Source organism: Carica papaya, chromosome 3 (assembly GCF_054855325.1).
Source record: "Carica papaya isolate Zhongbai chromosome 3, ASM5485532v1, whole genome shotgun sequence".
Classification (NCBI taxonomy): Eukaryota; Viridiplantae; Streptophyta; class Magnoliopsida; order Brassicales; family Caricaceae; genus Carica; species Carica papaya.
This window is the reverse complement of record NC_142311.1, coordinates 4,537,132-4,559,098: the sequence shown is the minus strand read 5'-3', so window position 1 is coordinate 4,559,098 and position 21,967 is coordinate 4,537,132. Positions and strand designations below refer to the sequence as shown.

The following is a 21,967-nucleotide window of genomic DNA, read 5'->3' as shown; positions in this document are numbered from 1 at the left end:
TCACATTACAGCCGGATTCAATCATGTCATTTTAATCTGGCTTTCGAAATTTCACGCACCTCGGTGTCTCGGTAGTATTTGAGATTATATATAGTCTCATGCAATAAATATAGTTTCTTTTATTATGGTTATGAAGTAGCTAGATAAGAGGAAAACAGTAAACAACACGAACAATGAGAGCAAAAGGGAGGGAACAAGGAGATTTTATTGCACTCTGAAGTCTCTTATAATTTCTATTCATATATGTTCATAAATTAAATATAAAAATAAGTGAAAAAAAGATAATTGATTAAATATAGAAATAAGTTAAAAAATTATAATCCAAGAGGTTATAAAAAATGATAAGATATGGAAATTAATACGGAATTTAAAAGTTCTTTAAACTCTTGCTAGATGACTAATTTATAAGAAAGATATTTCATTTGAGTTGTCTTATTGAGATCTGTAGTTAATTCTCTTCACAGAGTCACTAAGTTTTGTCTGCAACACCTGCCTTAGTTTTGAATCAAGGTAAGACTTTTAATTTATCACACTATCAATGGGACATTTGTCGTTGCCTAAGTCTGTAATACTCGGAATTTAATTTGCAATATTTAAATTAATATATATAATTTAAATTTTATTTTTATTTTTATTTTAATTATTGTTTAAATGTAAAAGAGAGAAAATTAAATTGGGGATAAAATTAAAAATAATTTTGAAAAAAAATGGGTGAAAATTTGAGTTCTGAAGATATTTTTGAAAGAAAATTCAAAAACTGGGGTTAAAATATAATTTAAAAAAATTGTGCTACGTAGAACGCCCAGTCAACAGCCCCGATGAACTGGAGTGCGTCGCGTGACAAAGGATGTTGACGTGATGCCACGCGGGCGATCCGCGTGTCCGCGATCGGACGGTCTAGATTCGTTCTCGCGCACACGGATGGTCTGGATCCTTTCTCCCCCAAATGCGATCGGACGGTCAGATTTAAACGCGATGAACGGTCTAAATCCACTTCCTACTTAAACGCAATCAGACGGCTCATATTAAATTGCGATGAACGGTACAGATTTACTTTCTATTTAATCCCAATCGGACGGTTCAAATTAAACGTAATGGACGGCTCAGATTAAAAATGAACGAATATAAATAACCATTTTCACACCAAACCCTAAACTTAGCCGCCAGACCCCCCCCCCCCCGTCCCGCCGGAGAAAAAGACTCAGCCTCCAGAAAGGGAGCCGACCGCCGTTGCCGCCATGCCGGAGCCACTTTCGACCGTCAAAGGTGGTAAAAAAAATTCTTTATTTGAAAATTCGATTTTAAACACCCTCATGGCTAAATTGAAGCAAAAGGACCGATGAATTAGCTGAAAATCACAGATAAAATCCGGCGGCGGCGCCGCGAAAAATTACAAAAAATGCATCCGATAAGGCCCTTCCCCATTCCCATTATGCGTAATTCTTCCACTATTGTAACACCGTTCCCTTCTCTACAGGTTGACTGAAGCAAAACACTCAACCGCAAACGTGAGCTGGCAGAGTCGCTGCACCGAGAACCCCGTCACTGGTAAGTTTCGGTTTTTTCAATTTTTTTCAGCCAATCGAGGCCCTTAACGTGTTTTCTTACAGGAATTGATACAAAACTGGTCGAATTCGACTGAAAATAACCGACCCAAGGTAAACCACCGCTACAAACGGCGGTGCCATCGTCGGAGCACGGCAAAACCGCCGTATCAGAATTCTGAAATTGGCCAAAAAGGGGTCCCAACACTGATTTTGGATTTTTTAGGATATTTCTAGGTACTTAAGATGTATTTTAATCCCCGAAGAAAAATTTATGGAACTTAGAGATCGTTAGTAGGCGCAATAAACAAGTTTGACATTTCGGACATCAATTTGTGTAAGAATTCATCACCTTATTCTCTGTTATGGAATTGAAATCTAATTAATAATAATAATACGATGTTTTGGGCAGTTTAAAAAATATCCGTGATTAATTAGAGGTTACTAATAGAGTCAGAACTAGAAATTATTCACTGTTAATTCTATTGATTTATTTTACAGTTTGAATGCATGATAATACCTTATTGATTGATCTTATAGTTTGAATGCATGTATTACTTGCTACATGTGATTATGGTTGAATTGAGAAACTTGAAATTAAAAGAAGTCAGAAAACTGTTTGATTAAGTGAATGGAAGAAACAACAGCCTTACTGGATATCTTAAGAAATGGTAGACGGACCAGGTACTTAGGAAACCCTACCGTGAACGTTGCCTCATAACGGATGGGGTATCGAGATTTGATAATTTGGCGCTCATACCAGACAGGGTATGGTGATGGTCCGTTTTACCGTCATATCGAACGAGGTATCGAGGTTTAGTAATTTGGCACTCATACCAAACGAAGTATGGGGACGACTTGTTAATTAGAAATATTAAAGGAAATGGTTCACGCGTTGTGCGGATATCTCTATGGACCCCCATAGATACTAGTAGGCTGATAAAAGAGAAAATTGTTATTTCAACCAATTGCATATGAAATTATAATATGTGCTATGTTATTGCCTCTATAAGTTGTTTTTGAAAATCTCGCTACGGTAAGTAGAAGTTAAATAATTTTATTTATAATAAATAATTTTGCTTAATTAAGAGTTCCATTAGTTATTTTTATAATTTCTACTAACCTTTATTTCTATGTTGGTGAGTAGTGTGATATTCTTATTGAGTTAATGTAACTCATTCTTTCATTAACCATTTCAGATTAAGAGGACCATGATCTAGATTCTGATCCACAAGAAGATTGCGAGTAGAATATTAGTTGTTTACTTTTAATTTATTTTCTTGGTTATTAATTGTTCTTTAGAAGGGTTATTCCCGTAGGCCTTATTTGGTACTTTCAGTTGTTGTGTAAGGAATGTAAACTCTAACTATTTATTTCGCTTCTGCACTAAATTTGTAATTTATTTCCTTTAAAATTTTTGGGGTTCTTACAAAGTCGGACTTTCTTGTATATACTTTAAAAGATAAGAAACATGAAATTGTTATATTTATCCACTAGTTAAGTTGTATAGATTTTTATTTTTTATTAGTTAGTACGAATCTAAATATTATTTTGCTACGATAAATTATGATATTATATGGAGCCCTTGCGATAATTTTTTTTAATGATGAGTATCATTTCTTTCTTTCTATTATGGATGATTTTAATATATATATATATATGAATTTATTTGCTCATATTAAAATTATAGACTGTTTTTTCTTTATAGAGTTTCTGTATTTTCGTGGAGACACAGTTCAACATCGAAATCAAAGTTGTTCGCAGTAATAATAGAAAATATTTAAAATGAGATATTTTTATCTAAGAAAAGAAGTTATCCGTTAAAAAAATTATATAAAAACATATGAACACAACGTAAGAGTAGAGAGGAAACATCAATAAATAATGAACATTGGTAGTGCACTCAAATTTCCAAGTGGTCTTGAATTGAAGTATTAGAGTAATTTCATTCTTGAAATAATATATCTGATTAATAAGAACCCTTCTTATGGACCTACTTTTGAACTATTATTTCGGAGACAACCAACTTATACACGTTTAAGAGTTTTTGAATGCTTGGTATTTGCCTCCACCCTAATTGGGAATAAACATAAGTTAGACTGTAAAGGCCTAAAACTCATAAAGTAATAAAATTATGAATTAAATGCGGAAGCGAAATAATAGAGTTTAGGGTTTGCATTCCTTAGAATGCCCAATAGAGATACGGGAATGTCCATTCTAAAATAACAGATAAAAATCAAAGAGACAAGCAAAAGATAATATGTTTAGCATTTTAGGATGACCTTTACTAACTTTTGAAGGGAGTTCGAGTTGTGAACTATTCACAACCCTCTTAAAGAATATCACACTACTCACCGATACAGAAACTGAAGGTTGGTAAAAATTATAAAAACAACCAATAGAGCTCTTGATTTAAGTAAATTAATTTATCATAAAAAAAATCATTTATTGCAGATATTTACCGTTGCGAGATTTCTAAAATCGAACTATAGAGACAATAACTCAAATAACATTCCAATATCATATTCAAGTGAGTAAGAATAATAATCTTCCTTTTTTATCTGCCTACTAGTATCCCTAGGGAGCCACATGAATGTCCCACTACGCGTGAACCAATATACAACATTGTCAGCTAACTGACCGTTCCTATATTCCGTTCGATATGAGCGCCAAAAATACAACTCCCCCCAATATTCCATCCTGTATGAGCGCCAAAAAATATAATTCCTTGATACCTCGTTCCATATGAGTCAATGTTCACGGTAGGGTTCCTTATGTACGTGATCTGTCTACCATCTCTTAGGATATCTATTAAGGCTTTCATTCATAATTCACATAATCAAACAATTCTCTGTTTGCATATTAATTTCTAATTTCACAAATCAATCGTAAATTACGCAAAACAAACAACATATATATCAAGGAAGCACAACTAAATCATTCAACCATTCCAGTGTATCATTATATATTTAAAGCTGTAAATTTAACAATTAGTTACACAGGATAACAAATAAATGACTAACCGATTTTGGCTTCATTAGTAACATATAATTATTCTCAAAGTTTTTTAATTTACACAAAATATCATATTATCGATTATTAAGCTTCAATTCCATAACAGAGAATAAGGTAATAGATTCTTACTCGAATTGGACCGAAATATCGAATTTTCTGCTGCGCTTACTGGCGGTCCTCGGGTTTCCTGAGGTGATGAATTCCATAAAACACGCTTTATGTACTTAAAAATACCTCAAAAAATTTAAAATCGATGTTAAAAACTTTTTTCTACCAATTTTGAAATTCCAGTACGGCAACACCGCCGCTTACAACGTCAGTTTGTCTCGACCTGGCCATTTTTGGCTAGTTTTGACTGATTTCGGCTAGTTTTATACCATTCCTTGTGAGAAAATACGTTAAGGAACCTCGGTTGGTCGAAAAAAGTCAAAAAATAAAAACTTACCGGCGGTAGAATTTTCTGGTGCGGCTTGCTAACTCACCTTCGTGGCTGGGCATGGTTCTTTAGTCAACTTATAGAACAGAATGGTGAACAGAATGATTGAAAATTACACGAAACAGGAAACAAGAAGGGGCTCATCGGAGGAGGTTTTAAATTTTGCCCGCGACAACACCGTCAAGCTTTATCTGCAGTTTCCGACTCATTTATCATTCCTTTTACTCTGACTTGGCCATGGGGGTGCTCAAAATTAAATTCCAAGCAGATGAGAGAATTTTTACCTTTTTTGGCGGTCAGAGGTAGCTCCAGCGTAGCGACGGGCGACAGTCGACTTTCTTCTCTGGCGACTGATTCTTCTTCTCCGACAGGAGGCTAGCAGAGAATTTAGATTCGGTGTGATGCGAGATATTTATACCCATCTCGCGTTAATTTGGGCTGTTCATCGCGTTTGATCTCGACCATCCGATCGTGTTTAAAAAAAAAATAAATATGAACCGTTCATTGCGATTTGATTTCGATCATACGATCGCGTTTAAAGAGGGAACGAATCTGAACTCTTCATTACGTTTAATCGTGACCGTCCGATCACGCCTGATGAGGGAACGGATCTAAACCGTCCATGTGCGCGAGAATGCTTTCGGGCCGTCTAATCGCGGGGCACGTAGATCGACAGTGTGGCCTCCCGCGTGGCACTAAGTAAACGTGTCTTGCCATACGACGTACTCCAGTTCGTCGAGACTGCTGATTGAGTAGTTTTACGTGACAAATTTTTTTTTTAATTACGTTTTAACCCATAATTTTTTATTTTTCTTTCAAAAACACCATCCGAACTCAAGTTTTCACCATTTTTTCTCAAAATTATTTTTAATTTTATTTTTAACCTTTTTTTTTTCATAATTTCACATAAAATAAAAATTTATTAATTTTAAAATTACAATTTTATACATTTTTAAATTTTACAATTAATCTCGATCTAAATTCCATATCCAAATATTATATAAATCCAAAGCATGAAAATATGTTTTTTTAGAATACCCCTTTGGGATAAAGGTTTGAAATTTTGTTGAAATGAAAACAAACAAATTGATTAAAAAAAGTTATTAAAAAAAAAAATTAAAAAAAAAAAAAAAAGAATGTTATCTATATATATTTTTTTGAGTTGATGATACGTAAATTTATTAATTAAATATTATAGAAACATTAATTATAATATTACATAAATAACTTTCAAATTTAGACATATATAAAAATATAATACGATTTAAATATTAAAAAAAAATTTGTTTATAGAGGAAATGAATATAAAAATAATTAAATTAAGTAGTAATTAATAAATTTATTGTTATTGTGAATTACAATAAATATATGTTAAAAAATAAATTTTGAGAGAGGTATTTTGATTAAAATAAAGAAAAATACTGAAATTATGGTAGTTGGGAGTAAGTAATTGAATATTTGTTATTTGAAATTTAGATTAGTGTGTTTCTCGAAAAGAAAAAAGAAATTGAAAATGGTGTGGTTGGATTCTGCCATGTCGGGTACATTCGATGAGTTTCTAGGCTAATCCCTGGTGGGGCCCCACCTTTTTTATATAAATATTATTTTAATATCTACACCGCCGTTCATGTGCTGCCACGTTTCCCCTGTAGAAAACTTTAATCACAAAGAAATATATGAGTTTAATTGTGGGGTACTGTCACAAAATCTTCTGTCACAGCTCTTGGATGCTTATTACTGTGATCAAGAACATTGAACCAAACCCCCTTAAATATCTTTCATAAAAAAATATTTAACATTAATTATAAGATTAAGAACCTAAGAGTCCCACTTTACCAATTTTAAATTACTTAACAAGTGAGAGCAACTAATGCCACGTGCATGGCTTTCCTTTCTCATATTTTCAATTAATTTCAGGGGGCCTTTTTCTAATTGGTTCTTTCTTTCACTTTTTGCATTATTTTGTTGGCAACCTTTTTTTTTTTTTTTTTAAATAAAATTTTAATGTATTACTACATAAGCATAATTTATATTGATATTAAAAAATAATAAATACCTAGAAGCTGGGAAATTAAAATAAACAAAGCAATCTAATTGGTTCGCGTCAGGTCTCAAAACTTGACTGGCTATTGGTCTGTCATCAATCAAAAGAGGACACGTTAGCGAATCCAACCTACCGACATCAGGGAAAAGAGACAAGAAGCAATACGCACTCATATCTTCATCAGCAATTTCTCAAGCATGGGTAACTGTCACATAAAAAGACCATGATCCAATAAAGAGCTATATATATATATATATATGTAAATACTATTGGGTGTAATTTTGTACTGTAAAATTTATGCAATACTGTTGTTTTTTTAAGGGACACGTGGCTTTCCCAAAGGAGAAAGATATTAGGAGAGAGAAAAATATCTTTGGCATCGTCTGCTCTCATGTTCCACCTAAGAGGGAAAGAATATATAAAGAAAAAACAAAATCAAATGGAAAAAATAATACTCCATTTCATCGATTATATTTAATCATACTCATCACTTCACATCTACCACTCTCCTTTTACCACTCCATTGTTGCAGCTCTCCTATTTCTCTCTCATAAACCCCCTTTTCCTGTAGAGATTTTTAAGCCGTAACTAAATCGTGTATTCAAAATGTTGTCTTGAGATTGTTCATCAACTGGGTTAATTTCTTCCTTCTATAAGCAAATCATTTACAGAAAAAGAAACCCACCCAGATCAGATTTTTCCTCATGAATCGTCAGAGTAGATTGAAGCAGGAGTATTCAGCTGCCATGGATGCTCCGCAGCCAATGGCGGGTCTTCACGATATAGGTCCCCCGCCTTTTCTAACAAAAACTTATGATATTGTTGATGATTTAAGCACCAATAACATCATTTCTTGGAGCAGAGGCAATAACAGCTTCGTTGTGTGGGATCCCCAGACGTTTGCCATGAGTCTCCTCCCAAAATATTTCAAGCACAACAATTTCTCCAGCTTTGTAAGGCAGCTCAATACCTATGTAAGTCCTTTCTGGAATTTAGTTTACATATTAGTTATGGTTCTCTTTTGTTTGATTAATTTCCACTTCTTATTTTCATATTGATTTTCAGACCTTTTCTCAGTAGCTATGACTAGTTATATACCTAGCTGCTAAACTGAACAAGTTTTCTTGTTATGCATTTGCTTTTGTAAAGATGTGAAAATTATATCCATCAGGAAAGATCTGTTGATTGTAATTAATCAGCTCTATCGGTTCCATTTGGTTCATATTACCATTTCCCACTTAGGGAAATTACATAACTAGAATATTTACATCTAATCATTTTCTTTTGTCTCGTCTCTCTCTCCAAAATAAAAGCTTCAATCAATTGCCGCCCTCTTTTTCCTATTGATTTGTTTATTATGCCCCTCACTGTAAAGCTTTTGTTTGTTAGTGGTTTAAACAAGGAAAAAATGCAGATATATATATATATATATATATATATCAGCATCAAGCCACATCAACACACACACACACACATATATATATATATATCAGATGTACGTATATTATTAGGCTTTGCTTCGTCTAGCATCTTCAATGCAGTGCTAATGGAAGCCCACTTGTTAACTGTGATTTGCCTTTTTGATCTTGTGTATCTCCTAAATTAATTAGTGTTCTTAGCACTTGAAACATATGATACTCAGTTCAATAATATATACATAAATATATTATGCGCCTAGTTTGAGTTGAAGCTATAAATGATGAAGAAAGGAGTTGATTTATAAATGTAGGGGTTTAGAAAAGTTGATCCAGATAGATGGGAATTTGCTAGTGAAGGTTTTCTGAGGGGACAGAAGCATCTTCTAAAGACTATTAGGAGGAGAAAGACAAGTCAAATGCAGGGTTCACAACAAGCTTTAGACCCTTGTGTTGAAGTTGGAAGGTTTGGTTTAGACGGAGAAGTTGACAGATTAAGGCGTGACAAACAGGCTTTAATGGTGGAATTGGTGAAACTTCGACAACAGCAGCAGACTACTAAAGCTTGCCTTCAAGACATGGAAGAAAGACTTGTAAAGACGGAGACGAAGCAGCAACAGATGATGAGTTTCTTGGCAAGAGCAATGAAGAATCCTAGTTTTGTGCAGCAATTACTAGAGCAAAAAGAGAGAACAAGACAACTTGAAGATGCAATCAGAAAAAAGAGAAGGAGACCAATTGATCAAGGACCCGATAATGTTATAATTGGTGAATTAGGCCAAGGTGGAAGTGAGCTGGAAAATTTTGTTAAGTTAGAACCTAAAGAATATGGTGATATGTCTGAATTGGAAGTCGTCTCTGAGCTAGACATGCTTGCTATGGACATGCAGGGATTAGATGAAACTCAAAATAATCCACAGCAACAACTTATGGAAAATACTTGTGAGGAATTAGATGGAAAAAGAAGTAAAGACAAGGACCAAGGTTTCTGGGAAGACTTACTGGACGAGAGTATGGAAGAAGAAATGGGGTTGCTTGGTGTTGAAGAAGAAAATGTAGACGCATTGGTTGAACATCTGGGCTATTTGGGTTCAAGTCCAGATTATAGAAGCTAATTAATTGAACATGTTACAATTTCTACTTGTTTGTTTAAATGAGATGAATGGGAGACTTTCCATCTTGTAATATAACTCTCTAATTAATTTCTTGTTTCTCTTACTGATCATAAGAGTCTTTTCTTGATGCCAAAAACCTAGGAAATTTTAGGTGGGTGTTCTTGGTATATTTGGCTTAAGAGAGCGACCAATATCGATCATTAAATAGGCTCACCAGAGAATGAACTCTTGTATAAGAGAGCAAGATTAATGTACTTGCACACTCACACTTTCTTAGCTGTTTGTCATGTTCAAGAATGAAGTATACATATATACATATATATATATATATATATCCCACTTTATCTTCCAGCCGTTTTTTATCAAGAACTCGCCATTTGCATCTGTTGCTGCAGTATATATCCTTTGTTCATCTTATTTAAACTATATATATAGGCCAGAAGTGGTTGGAATTAGATTATGTTTATGCTCAAAAGTAGTGCAAGGCTTCATAGATCTCCTCACGACATTGATATTCTTCTTAACTGAAAATCCAATTTCACATGATATTTAATAAAATATAGTTGTCTGCTTGATCAGCAGCAAATGAAGTATATCTCAAGTTTCAAAACCAGATTGCAGATGGCAAATGGAGTGATTCATGTTTTGTTGTAATCATCATGCTGCGGTTTTTGGTATGTATAGATACATCTATAATATTAACAAACCCATTTTGCTTTACAGTTTCTGGAATGAAAGTTGGCGTATAATCATTTCCAGAAAAGTGCTTAAATGGTGGTGGTCACAAAAATTATTGAAAGCCTGAAGCTAGCTAATAAATTATATGCATTTTTTGATAGCTTTCTAAGGGGCCGGGAAGTCATGTTCAGATGTGTGTTTGCCACACATTATGCATAAAATAATACTTGTTTTTCTTGAGATGCATAAAATAATATTGTTATGTTACAATATATATAGCTTTTTCAGTGTCTACCAGCTTCTTCTATTGCAACAGCCATATATTTGAAAAGACAAGGAGACATGATTAATCTGATTGTCCACCGGCCGAGTTGAAGCCTAGTAAGTTTCATTGATATAATTAATGGCATCATAGCTTGACTGTCATGGTAATAATTCAAGAATGAGAGTTATGATAGTTAATTACAGGACTTAAATGCTTTTCCAATGGCTGCATCCACTAGAAATGAAATGGGTTATTGTGATATGGTAAATATAATTATAATGGATGGTGATGATGAAGTAAATTAGGGTTGAGTAGTGAGAAAGATGTGGAAGTGTTAAATAAGGTGTGGAACTTTTTCTCTTTTTATGGGCGCAAGGAAGAAGATGAAGAAATTGAATTGGGTCACATTAAACCTTTTGTAATTGTCTGCTCAAGAGATAGAATGGCACATGCTGTGCATGACCCCAACAAATTAGTATGGGAATGCTTCCCTAAATCAATTAATGCTCTCTCTCCATTCTTCCACATTTCTATTCCTTTCTTACATATAAAAGATATGGGGTGGGTAAAATACTGTTTTGGTTCAGTAATCTTTTGCACATTACACAATTTAGTACCAAAAACATTTTCTCTTAGAATTTGCTTTCCAAACTTTTAAATTTATTTAGAAAGCATTAATTTTGTTCGGTTTTAAAACAAAACCTCAAACTTTGAATCATTTTATAGCAACCAAAAATAGTTGAACTATTAAAAAGTATAAATCAATTTGAAAATTAAAGAAGATTAAAATACTAAACTAAAAATAGAAATTGAGTTAGACAAACAATTCAAACCAAAACCAAAACTAATTGCCTCCACCCTGCAATTCGACTCGTGTATTTAATTATTAATTCCATCTTAAAAAGATTAAAAAAGAAAGTTATGGCCAATTCTCCTTAATTAAAAATTTAATATTAAGCTCTTTACATTTATGTTAATCATTAATTTCTCTTGAAATTACATAAATGTAATTAGAAAATAATTTCAAATGTACATTCATATTACTATATTTAAGTTTTTTTAATAAATTTCAGTAAAAACATTAGAAAGTTTATCTAGAGTTGCTATAATAGAAATCTAAAAACCTCCTAAGGTAAGAATTTACTAATTCAATTACATATTAGAAAACAAAATATGATTCTTCATATATGCTCTGCTAGGAAAAACGCAATATCATTTACCCAGTCTAAAAGAATTTCTATATAAATGTGAAAATTTATATATATATATATAAATTAAATATTTGGATTTGATATGTCTTTAAGATTGTTTACTTATAACCTTTAGTTCCATTTTAATATAATATAAGATAAATATACACAAAAATAATTTCTTTAATTAAAATTCTAGGAACTAATTTAATATAAAAGTAAAAAGATATAAAAACAAGAGTTATGATACTATTCTAAAAATAGTTTGAGTTTAAGTTAAGCTATATTAATCCTCATTTCTAAATATAGGTATATCGATATATAATAATAATAATAATAGTTATTATCAGCCCACAGTTGATTTTATTCATTAAAAAAAAAAAAAAATGCAAGCAGGGAATTGAAAGTCAGAAGAGAAGCCAAGGCTTTATTTGAAGGCCCTCCTTGTCAAGGCCCATTAACACCCAACTTCCACACGTTACTTGTCTCACTCCATTTTTAATTTTGTTTCTCCTTATCCACTCTCGCCGACACCGCTTCCTTCCACTTTTAGGCTTATCCTTCTTTCCGGAAAATATATATATATATATATTAATTAATTATTATATATACATATGTAAGACTTGAATTCAAATATATCATAAAGTAAGACTTAAAACCACATGCTCTAGGCCATTGCTAATCTATTTAATTGATCATCACGTAAATTTTTATATTTAACTAAATCATAAATGCATATAATTAAAGTTTACAAGTCAATAAAATCCATTCCTAATTTATAGTCTGACTTCATTGCAATTTAAATCTTTATAATTTTTTGCGATAATTTTAATTTATACCATTTAATTTTTTACTTTATATAATAAATCAATAACAAAGTTTACCAAGACTTACACATGAAATTTTGTGATAGGCAGATGCTTCTTTAAATTATAACAATAAATTATTATGGGTTGTAATTCCAATACTTTTTCGGAATAAAAATAAAATCAAACTTAAAATTTGATTATCATTTCTTAAAAAAGAAGTCAGATTGACTCATTAATAAAAATTAAATTACCATCAAAGAGTGTTTTTAATAGCGAAATTAAAATTTATTTGGAAGTCAGACTATAAATTTGGTTAATAATAAGACTTATTAGAATCTAGATGCTTCAAAATTAAAATAATGAAAAAATGAATGAATGAAAGATTAGTCAAATACCAGACCCCAGGAATCTGTCAGTCGTATTAGGACTTGGTATTTGGCAGCACGTCGTCTAACACGGGATCATCATTTTATCTTTTATTTATTTAAAGTAGTAATTAGTAATAACAATAGGCCAAATAAATTAATCCTCATTAATATATACAACAATTAATGGTGCAATTATTCTAAGTTATTTATTCTTATAAATATTTTAAATGTGAAACAAGTTTGAAAATTACTTAACATAAATAAAAAAAAATTTATTTTTAAAAGCAACAATCTAGTTGGTAAATGAAATGAGATTCACCAAAACTATAAATTAAGGGGGAGAAAAAAAAAAAAAAGTAAAGTACAATTTTAATATTTGTCACGTGTTAAACCATTTCTAAATTATTTTGTAAATATTTTTTGTATGTATTTTAAAATTTTAGTTTATTTTTGTTAATTTATTTTAGTTTTTAAAATTGAGACAACAAAAATATTTTAGCTAATAAAATTCTAACCAAAATTGTTAAAAAAATAAATTTTATATTAAATTTTAAAAATCTAAAATTATATAATATTAAATTGTAATGCACCTTTACAACAAAACTGCAATTAATAGAGAAACCTTACCTTCCTGAACATAAAATTACTATAATAACCTTCAATATTTTGCTTATTTTTCTTTTTCTGGTTGTGCTAAATAAATTGTAAAATTTTAATGTATGTACATAACTTTCAAGTATTAATGTGCTATGTACATAATAATTATATTATTATTGGTATATAGGTGATAGTTATTATTAAAATGTATAATTTTATCAAAAAAATTATTAGAAAATAATTAAAATTAAAAAAAGCATAAAAGTAAAATGAGAAGGACAATTTCGTAATCATGAAGGATGTTAGTGACGCGTTTTGACGTAACAGCTTCTCAGGGCAAGCCAAAAGTCGTTCATTTTATCTTCTCCCTCGATCTTCTTTAAAACCTTCGTCCGCAAGCTCTCTCTCTCTCTCTCTGCAAAAGCCAAATTTCGTTTTCATTTTTAATTTTGATTAATTTTGAATCATAATCTCTCTGCAAAACAGATCCAAACGATGTGCAATGCCATTCCTCCCAATTCAGCTCCGACGCCCAGAATCCCTCGACTGGCTCTCTGATCGAACTTGACTCACCCCGGACAACCATCCACACAACCACTTCAAACAGAGCTCTCTCTCTCTCTCTCTCTCTCTCTCTCTCTTATTCACTTTCTCCTTCCTCTCAATGGGAACTGTGCCTTCGACGCCGCGTCACAGCAGCAGCGACTCCGCGGAGTATCTAATCGCCACGTTCGTTGGCGAGAAATCATTCCCTTTGGCCTCCGATTTCTGGCAAAAGCTCCTGGAGCTCCCATTCACTCTTAACTGGCCCAGTCACCGCGTCAATCATGCCTACCAGCTCTTTGGTCAGTGTCTTTATCTCTTTTGCAGTGTCCAATTCCTCTTCAGTGTTGTATTATAGTATTTCTAATCACTTTTTTGCTGTTTATGCTACATATAACTTTGCATTGAGCTCTCGCTTTAGCTAATTCGATAAATAATCGCGGAGGGATATGACGTACTGTGTTATAGCCTGTAATGAGAAGTTTGGGAGTTTGAATTAGAGATTACTTTACATTTCAGCATTCGGTGGTTTATGAGAGTGGATATGAACATCTAGAGCCTATAATTTAATTTTCTCTTTTCATTCCTGCCGTTCATCCACTTACAGATAGTTCTTGAATTCCTGATGGTGCAACTACGTTTTTTTTTTGAAGCGGAAGATATTTTAGGATTAGCGCTGCATTGCCTAACATTAGCCGTGCATTTAAATTGACGCCTGTGTGACAAAATTTTTTCACCTTTTACCTAATCCGTACTTCTCACTCAGAAGAAATTATTTAGACGGTCATAAAAATGCAATGAGTTTCCCAAATAATGTAGTAAATAGATAAAGCACACTAGATTGGAATACAAAGGACATACATGATTCATGATTGTATGTAGAAACCCGATGGTAGTTAAATCATAAAAAGTGGAAAAGGAAATAGTTTCTTAGTTGAATGAAATGTCGTATGCATCGTGTTAATGGTGACTCATGTTCTCATCCACAGGCATTCCCAATAATTCCCTGATCACTGAATAACGAACAAACTTTTCCTTTTTGTTTCCTTCAAGAATATTATACATAATGGTTTTGTCATTCTGGTAGCATGGTGTAGACTTTGGGCACTCTGCTTTCTGGAATAAGGAAAATATAATTTACTTGCGGACAATACTACTGATTTTTTTTTCTAAAATTCTCATATTCTTCTTCATGTTGAATGCTAGGTTTTTAACTTTCTAACTTTCTTGTGCAGCACAAAACAATCGCTACACGAGGCATCTTGCAAAAATTTTGATTCATCTAGCATGGTGTTTACAGTCTTTTCCTGCCTCTGGTGCTTCATCTACAACTTATATGAAGGCTGTCAACGCAGCGTACATATCATCTATTTTCCTGAAAAACATAATTGAAAACTCACAAAGTGGCGACCTCAAAGAGTTATACCTCTCTTTGGATGAAAGTGAACCAATACCCAAAGAGTTTATAAGAGGTAACCAGTTTAGGGATAATCATTATTCTGCTATTAGCAACGAGTTGAAGTAACGCATGAAAGTAGTCTTGCAAATTGATGTCGTAACCTCAAGTGACTTAGTTTGGGTTTCTTATATGCAGGTCAAAATATTGAGAATCTTGTCATGCATAGTGTGCTTAGTTTTATTGGATCGATAGATATAAGGTAATTTTAGATGTTATATGGTACTTTTTAATTGTTGAGGTCTATTACTATTGTTATCCTAATTTTGTATCATACTTTTTTTGGCAAGTGCGGATACATATCCTCTACATCAGGAGTTGCTTAACTTTATGCTTGTTGCAATGTCAACTCAACTTCTTTCAGAACCGTCTCCTGGACCAGGGCATATAAACCCTTTTATTGATGCAGCAGTGTCTCAGGTTTCATGTTTAAACTTTGGCCTTTTCTATTTGTTGCAGCATCAGCAAATCTTGCCAGCCAAATCTCAGTCCCGTAAAACTTGTACTAAACTTTGCAGGAAACTTCTCTTGTTAGTTTGGTGGTCCGCAGGCTATTATTAAATTACATAATCCGACCTCACATCTCAAGGAATACTTCTTATTCTATATTTTCTGAAAGAAGTCAACCTGGTGTCCTACAGAGAGTTGGTTCTGCAGCTGGTATCGATTTCTCTTTTGTAATAATCATATATCATCTATTGCTGTGTTTGTTTCAGCTCTATAGCCTTTTCTATACAATTTTTCGTCTTTACTAATATAAATGCATGCTTGGACTTTAATGGAGGCTTATTTTTCTGACACAACTTATGTAAGTTATTAATTGTTTTGATCTGCAGCAACTTTTGTATTATTGCCCTTCAACTATTTAGTCAGTTCAAGTGGTGAAGGATCTAGAAATCTGTTTGCAGACTGTAGTCTCCATGTGTTGCTTATTCTCGTTCATTACCAAAAATGTCTTGTGAGTGACGTGTCAGTAACGGATAGAAGTGATGATGGTGCCGGATTGGATTCTGTTTCAAAAGATACTGCTTATTTCTCTGATAACCCTTATTCCAAGGCTTTGGGAAACGCAAGGGATATTGAATGTGAGATCCATTATCTTTTATTTATCTGTAGTTTCTTTATTAAGTACAGTGGCACAATATATTGTGTTGCTAATTCTGTTGTCATCACAGTTGACCGTGTAGATATTGAGGGAAATGCCCATGATGGTCCACTTGTAAGGTTACCTTTTGCGTCTCTATTTGATACTCTTGGCATGTGAGTATCGTATTTTTTCTTGCAAATCCATTCCCAATTTCTTAAGTTACATTTTTTGAGTTATTGAATCTTCCAGCTCATATTGGATTTAAACTTCTATGATTGGCATCCTTAGTTCTGATTTTTGAATATAAAAACAATGTTTTATGTGGTTCCCTAACTGTATGTTAAACCATGATGTAAGATATGGTGATAATGTTCTCACTTCGCCTCTTAATTTTCCAAACATATATGATAATAGTAGTGAACTTTATGGCGAATTTCTAAAGCTATAAGAGTTTAATTTTCTTTAAGTTGATTTGTTTCCTATTTGAATCCTTGTTGCTATAATTTTTATGTGAGACACATGATTTTATTGTTTCTTGCGGAACTTTCTCTAGTATGACGGGGACGGATAACATATTAATACTAAAATGTTTCCAACTCATTACTTGTTAAATCCTGTTAATTTTAGTAAGTATTTTTCTTCAGCAGAGGTCAACACACAATAGTGTGGTCACTAGAAAGTGCTGAATTCTGGAAGACTTGGTCGCGCTTTTATATGGGAATAACTTATTTTCTTTTTGTTGATTCACATATCCTTGGTCTTATTATTAGATATTTGCTTTTTCAGGTTCTTACTATCCATGACATCTCTCTCTCTCTCTCTCTCTCTGAGAATTGCATAACAGGTTTTCCTTTTCAGGTGCTTGTCTGATGAAACTGCTGTTCTATTGCTGTACTCGTTGTTGCAAGGGAACTCTGACTTTTTAGAGTATGTGTTGGTGCGGACTGATTTGGATACATTGGTATGATTTACACTTATACCATTAATAGGTAGTTAATAGTTCCCTATGCATGGCTTCCTTCAATTCATTAGGTACAGGTTTCTGTTTTAGCCTGGATTTTAAACTGTCACTGATGTACTATGAGGTGGTGTTTTTCTAAAAAATCTGCATCTGCCACTGACATTGCAGTTACCATGGTCTGGTTCGGAATGAAAGACTCTGTTCGTTAATGTTTGGTTCTACCATAGCTCTGTAATCTTGTCCATTTCTGATTGGCCAAAAGGAAAAAATAAAAGATAAAAACATAATAAATCATGTTAAATTATAATCTGATGTGTTTTTCCTTTGTGACCTTGCTGTTATGTACATATCAAGTATTTTTGACAGCTTTTCAGTTATGTGACATCTCCTTTGAATTAACTTATACCATTCTTGTAGTAATTCAACTTGTTTTAATTGCTAAGTATGTTCTTAATTTTTTTTAATATATGAGTTGGCGCAGTGCCATGCTGCTAATCTATTTATAGGGTTTAGATTCACACTTCCTGAATCTTATCTATGTTGTTACAATACAATCTACAGTTGATACCGATCTTGGAAACATTATATAATGCTTCAAGGAGGACATCTAATCAAATCTACATGTTGTTGATTATACTTCTCATACTTAGCCAAGATTCTTCTTTTAATGCAAGTATTCACAAAATGGTAAGAATCATTTCTGTTGCTTAACCAGTGACTTTATTACTCAAATATTTTAGTGAATATGTTCTGTACTTTTACAGGTCCTGCCAGGAGTTCCGTGGTATAAAGAACACCTGCTACATCAGACATCTCTTGGTTCTTTGTTGGTGATTGTTTTAATAAGGACTGTACAATATAACCTTTCTAAGCTGCGGGTATGGCTGTCATTTTTCCCATCTTGGCTGACCTAGCTATGTTGAGATATAAGCAGATTGCTTATTTTACTTGATATTACTGTCAATTATATGAAATGCCTTACATGAGAATCCATTAGTTAATGCATCTAATTATGTTACGTAGTGGTTTAGGCTTTGACATGATTATCAAGGTACCAAAGGTCAATGAACCCTGTTATTCTTACAAACCTAGGATTCATGTAATATATTCTTGATTCTTGAATATGCAAAATTAAGATTGAATATTTTTCTAAGAGAATAATAGTTATGCAGATATGTTGATATGGTGACAGATGTTCTATTCTGGCATTTACTTTTTCCTTGTATTATCAACTTTTTTTTTTTCAAATATTAACAGGATGTCTATCTCCATACAACTTGTCTGGCAACATTGGCAAACATGGCCCCTCATGTCCACCGTTTAAGTGCATATGCTTCACAAAGACTAGTTAGTCTTTTCTATATGCTCTCGCGCAAGTATGTCACCTATGTTAGGTCCCTTGTTTTCTATGACCATAGTATCATGCCTTTTTTTTTATTATTATTATCCTGTTCTAGTTGATTTGTGCCATTCATTTTTCTTGAATTTGCACTTAATAATTGTTTCAAATGTAACACTTGATTCAGGTATAACAAATTAGCAGAGCTTAGAGATGAGAAGCTGCATGCCCAAGGCAATTCTTTTGAGCAAGAAAGCCTCACAGATGATCTGGTATTTGTTCCTGACTTTGGTTATGATTTTGTAGATTACGCATGACATATGTCTGCTATTTCACCTCAACTTCTTTTATTTCTTTTTTGGGAAAAAATATTCAATTTTCTAAATCATACTGTTCTTTGTGTAGACAGCGGAATTGCATATCTATACAGACTTCCTGAGAATTGTCCTTGAAATACTAAATGCGATTTTGACTTATGCCTTACCAAGAAATCCTGAGGTACCATCTTTTTATTAGATCAGTGTTGCTAATTTCTCCATCTGAAATATAACACCATGCATTTTTATACATGGACTTGTCAGGTTGTGTACGCAATTATGCACCGGCAGGAAGTTTTTCAGCCATTCAAGAATCATCCACGATTCAATGAGCTGCTTGATAACATATATACTGTATGCTCCATGAAATTCTTCTTAACACTTTTAAATTTTGTCAAAGAAATTCAGGTGGTAGATACAATTAAGTTTTATTAATTATTAATTCCTTAATATAGTAATTTTTTTAAATAAAAATTCATTGTTAATTATTAATTCCAAATATAATAATTTTTAAAGTAGATCAAATCAAATCTTGCTCCCTTCATTCATTTTAGGTGTTAGATTTCTTTAATAGTCGCATGGATGCTCAACGGTCAGATGGTGAATGGTCAGTAGAGAAAGTTCTCCAATTCATAATCAATAATTGCCGATCCTGGCGAGGTGAAGGAATGAAGGTAAATTAAATTATTTTAAGTTTCTAGCTTCTGTACTATTTATCTGGCGGTTAAAGGTTTTCTCCTTACCTGTCCCACCATCAAGATCTTTTTCCCTTATTTTCTCTTTTATGAAAAGGACAATGATGCTGTTTTGACAGATGTTTACTCAATTACATTTCTCATACGAACAAGAGAGTCATCCGGAGGAGTTCTTTATTCCATACGTGTGGCAGCTTGTCCTATCTCACTGGTAATGTTTCTTTCTTCGCCAATCTCCTTTCTTTTCAGTTTCAAGATATAAATTGGTCGTATGTTTGCTCATATTTTTTTTTCTGTGTTCGCCTCCCACATTTTTCAGCGGATTCAGTTTTAATCCCCATGCTATTAATCTATTTCCAGTTGAGCTGCATGCTGAAGTAAGTAAATTATCTCATATTACGTTCTCAATATTTAAGGTTTTTGATTATTCTTACTCTTAATGCTTCTTGCAACTATTTTTAAATGCATGCGGGCTCTTTTGCCTTTCCCTATTTCTTTTCTCTTTTGACTATATCCTGGCATTAATTTTGTATATGTTTGGCAACATTTAGATTCTGTTCAATTGTCTTTTTTTGTTTCCTTTCTTTTGGTTTGAGAGGGCTCTTTTGATTGTAAAGAGTAGAAAATTTCTTAGCTGCTTCCAATTCTAAGTAGCATAGTCCTTGATGATTAAGTGGTATAACAGTTTTCACATTTGACTCAATTTAAGCAAACAAAAGTTTGAACTTAGGTCTCGGTTTTGATACCATGATAAGTAATTGGTTGAATGACCAGGAACCATATAGATAGGTAAGTGTTCACTTTTATTATTGATATTATATCACTAATCAATGATGTGTCCTCAAAATTCTTCTGGGTCATCAGTCAGGATTCTGATAATGTCATGTTGCGTTTTATGCATGGTACTCTTTTCTGAGTGTAACATATGAAAGGAGCAATAAACAATTGAATTCTGAGTGTAGTCTATTGAAATATTTTAACCACAAATTTCACTTTTAATTTTAATACATCATATACCAGTCTGGGAGAATGCAAGAAGTGATTCCTTATATTAGCAATTTTGTTTTTCCTATCTCTAAGAAATTTGTTTAAATTTACTTTCACTGTTACTCCAATATACATAGTGGTTAAGTACCATCTATATGTCAATCCCCTAGTTGGTTAGAAGGGTAGCATAATTTGGGAATATCTTACTGTACTCTCTTTCCATATTTCCGTTTGTACTTTTAATTGTTCTACTGGCAAGCATCGATAGGTTTTTTGGCTTATGTGGTAGATAACAGCAACATTTGCTTTTGCTGCAGAAGCAGATTGATCATGGCGGGGAAACAAACATGCATCTGAATGGTGAGTTTAATGAACATAGGGTTGTTGTGGAGCTGTAGCTCAATGATATAATATCCTGGTCTTTGCCATGTGTGTATCCAGGCAGAGTATGTAAATAGATAAGATAGCAGAAAATGTATTCGTGTCATTCTTTGGTGTTAATATATGAGTTTCTGTAGAGGCCTTTTCCCCACAGATGAAATTGAGATTATCCTATGTAATAAATAAGAGAAGGATAATTTCAGTTCCTGATATAATTTTTCAGTAGAAAGTTTCAGCTCTTCTTAATCCTGCAAGAGCTAAGTTTGTATCCCGGTTGAATTTTGGGTGAGGAACAATTAGCTACTTCAAGCAAGCAAACTTCCTGGAGCAACTCTTTATGTTTGGCGACCGGCTACGCCAAGCATTTTTGTCATTTCTCTGAGAATTTTTTTAACCTCTATGCGGGAGTCGCACTTATTCCAATGTGCATTAGGAAGAAGAAAATTTTGCATTACCAATTTTATACAAGAAAGCAAGTGGTATTAAAGACCTTTAAAATTATATATTAAATAAATATGTAGTGATAAGATTATATTGTAATTATGATATTTCATTGAAATGGGCGTTAGTAGAAAGTTTGAATCTTCTGTTTGATTAATTGAAAAGCTTTATGTGAAATGGAAGTTACGTGTTACTTTTATGTATAATATGACTTAACTGGAAGATTACGTGGGTAAGATTTATTATTTTAAAAAAATAGTAATAATAAAGTAAAGAGTTGTCTT

The 21,967-nt window shown here is 32.8% G+C and overlaps 2 protein-coding genes across 3 annotated transcripts; both read left to right on the top strand.

Moving 5' to 3' along the window:
• Positions 1-7,505: 7,505 nt before the first annotated feature.
• Positions 7,506-9,845, top strand: HSFA6B (heat shock transcription factor A6B). 2 transcript variants are annotated; one of them, XM_022043894.2, is made up of 3 exons: positions 7,506-7,825; positions 7,902-8,013; positions 8,769-9,845. In XM_022043894.2, exons 2-3 carry the CDS (start codon positions 7,945-7,947, stop codon positions 9,567-9,569), a joined length of 870 nt encoding a protein of 289 aa, XP_021899586.1. In that variant the 5' UTR covers positions 7,506-7,825; positions 7,902-7,944; the 3' UTR covers positions 9,570-9,845. The 2 variants fall into 2 exon arrangements, with proteins under 2 accessions (XP_021899586.1, XP_021899585.1); XM_022043893.2 differs by having other exon boundaries at positions 7,506-8,013.
• A 3,984-nt stretch (positions 9,846-13,829) lies between these two features.
• LOC110815860 (dyggve-melchior-clausen syndrome protein) lies at positions 13,830-21,573 on the top strand. The gene is made up of 18 exons (XM_022043828.2): positions 13,830-14,321; positions 15,255-15,491; positions 15,614-15,677; positions 15,766-15,895; positions 15,994-16,135; positions 16,312-16,560; positions 16,651-16,735; positions 17,421-17,523; positions 18,085-18,210; positions 18,288-18,401; positions 18,781-18,899; positions 19,050-19,134; positions 19,268-19,360; positions 19,444-19,533; positions 19,734-19,853; positions 19,994-20,085; positions 20,194-20,251; positions 21,179-21,573. Exons 1-18 carry the CDS (start codon positions 14,141-14,143, stop codon positions 21,257-21,259), a joined length of 2,169 nt encoding a protein of 722 aa, XP_021899520.1. The 5' UTR covers positions 13,830-14,140; the 3' UTR covers positions 21,260-21,573.
• Positions 21,574-21,967: the final 394 nt, after the last annotated feature.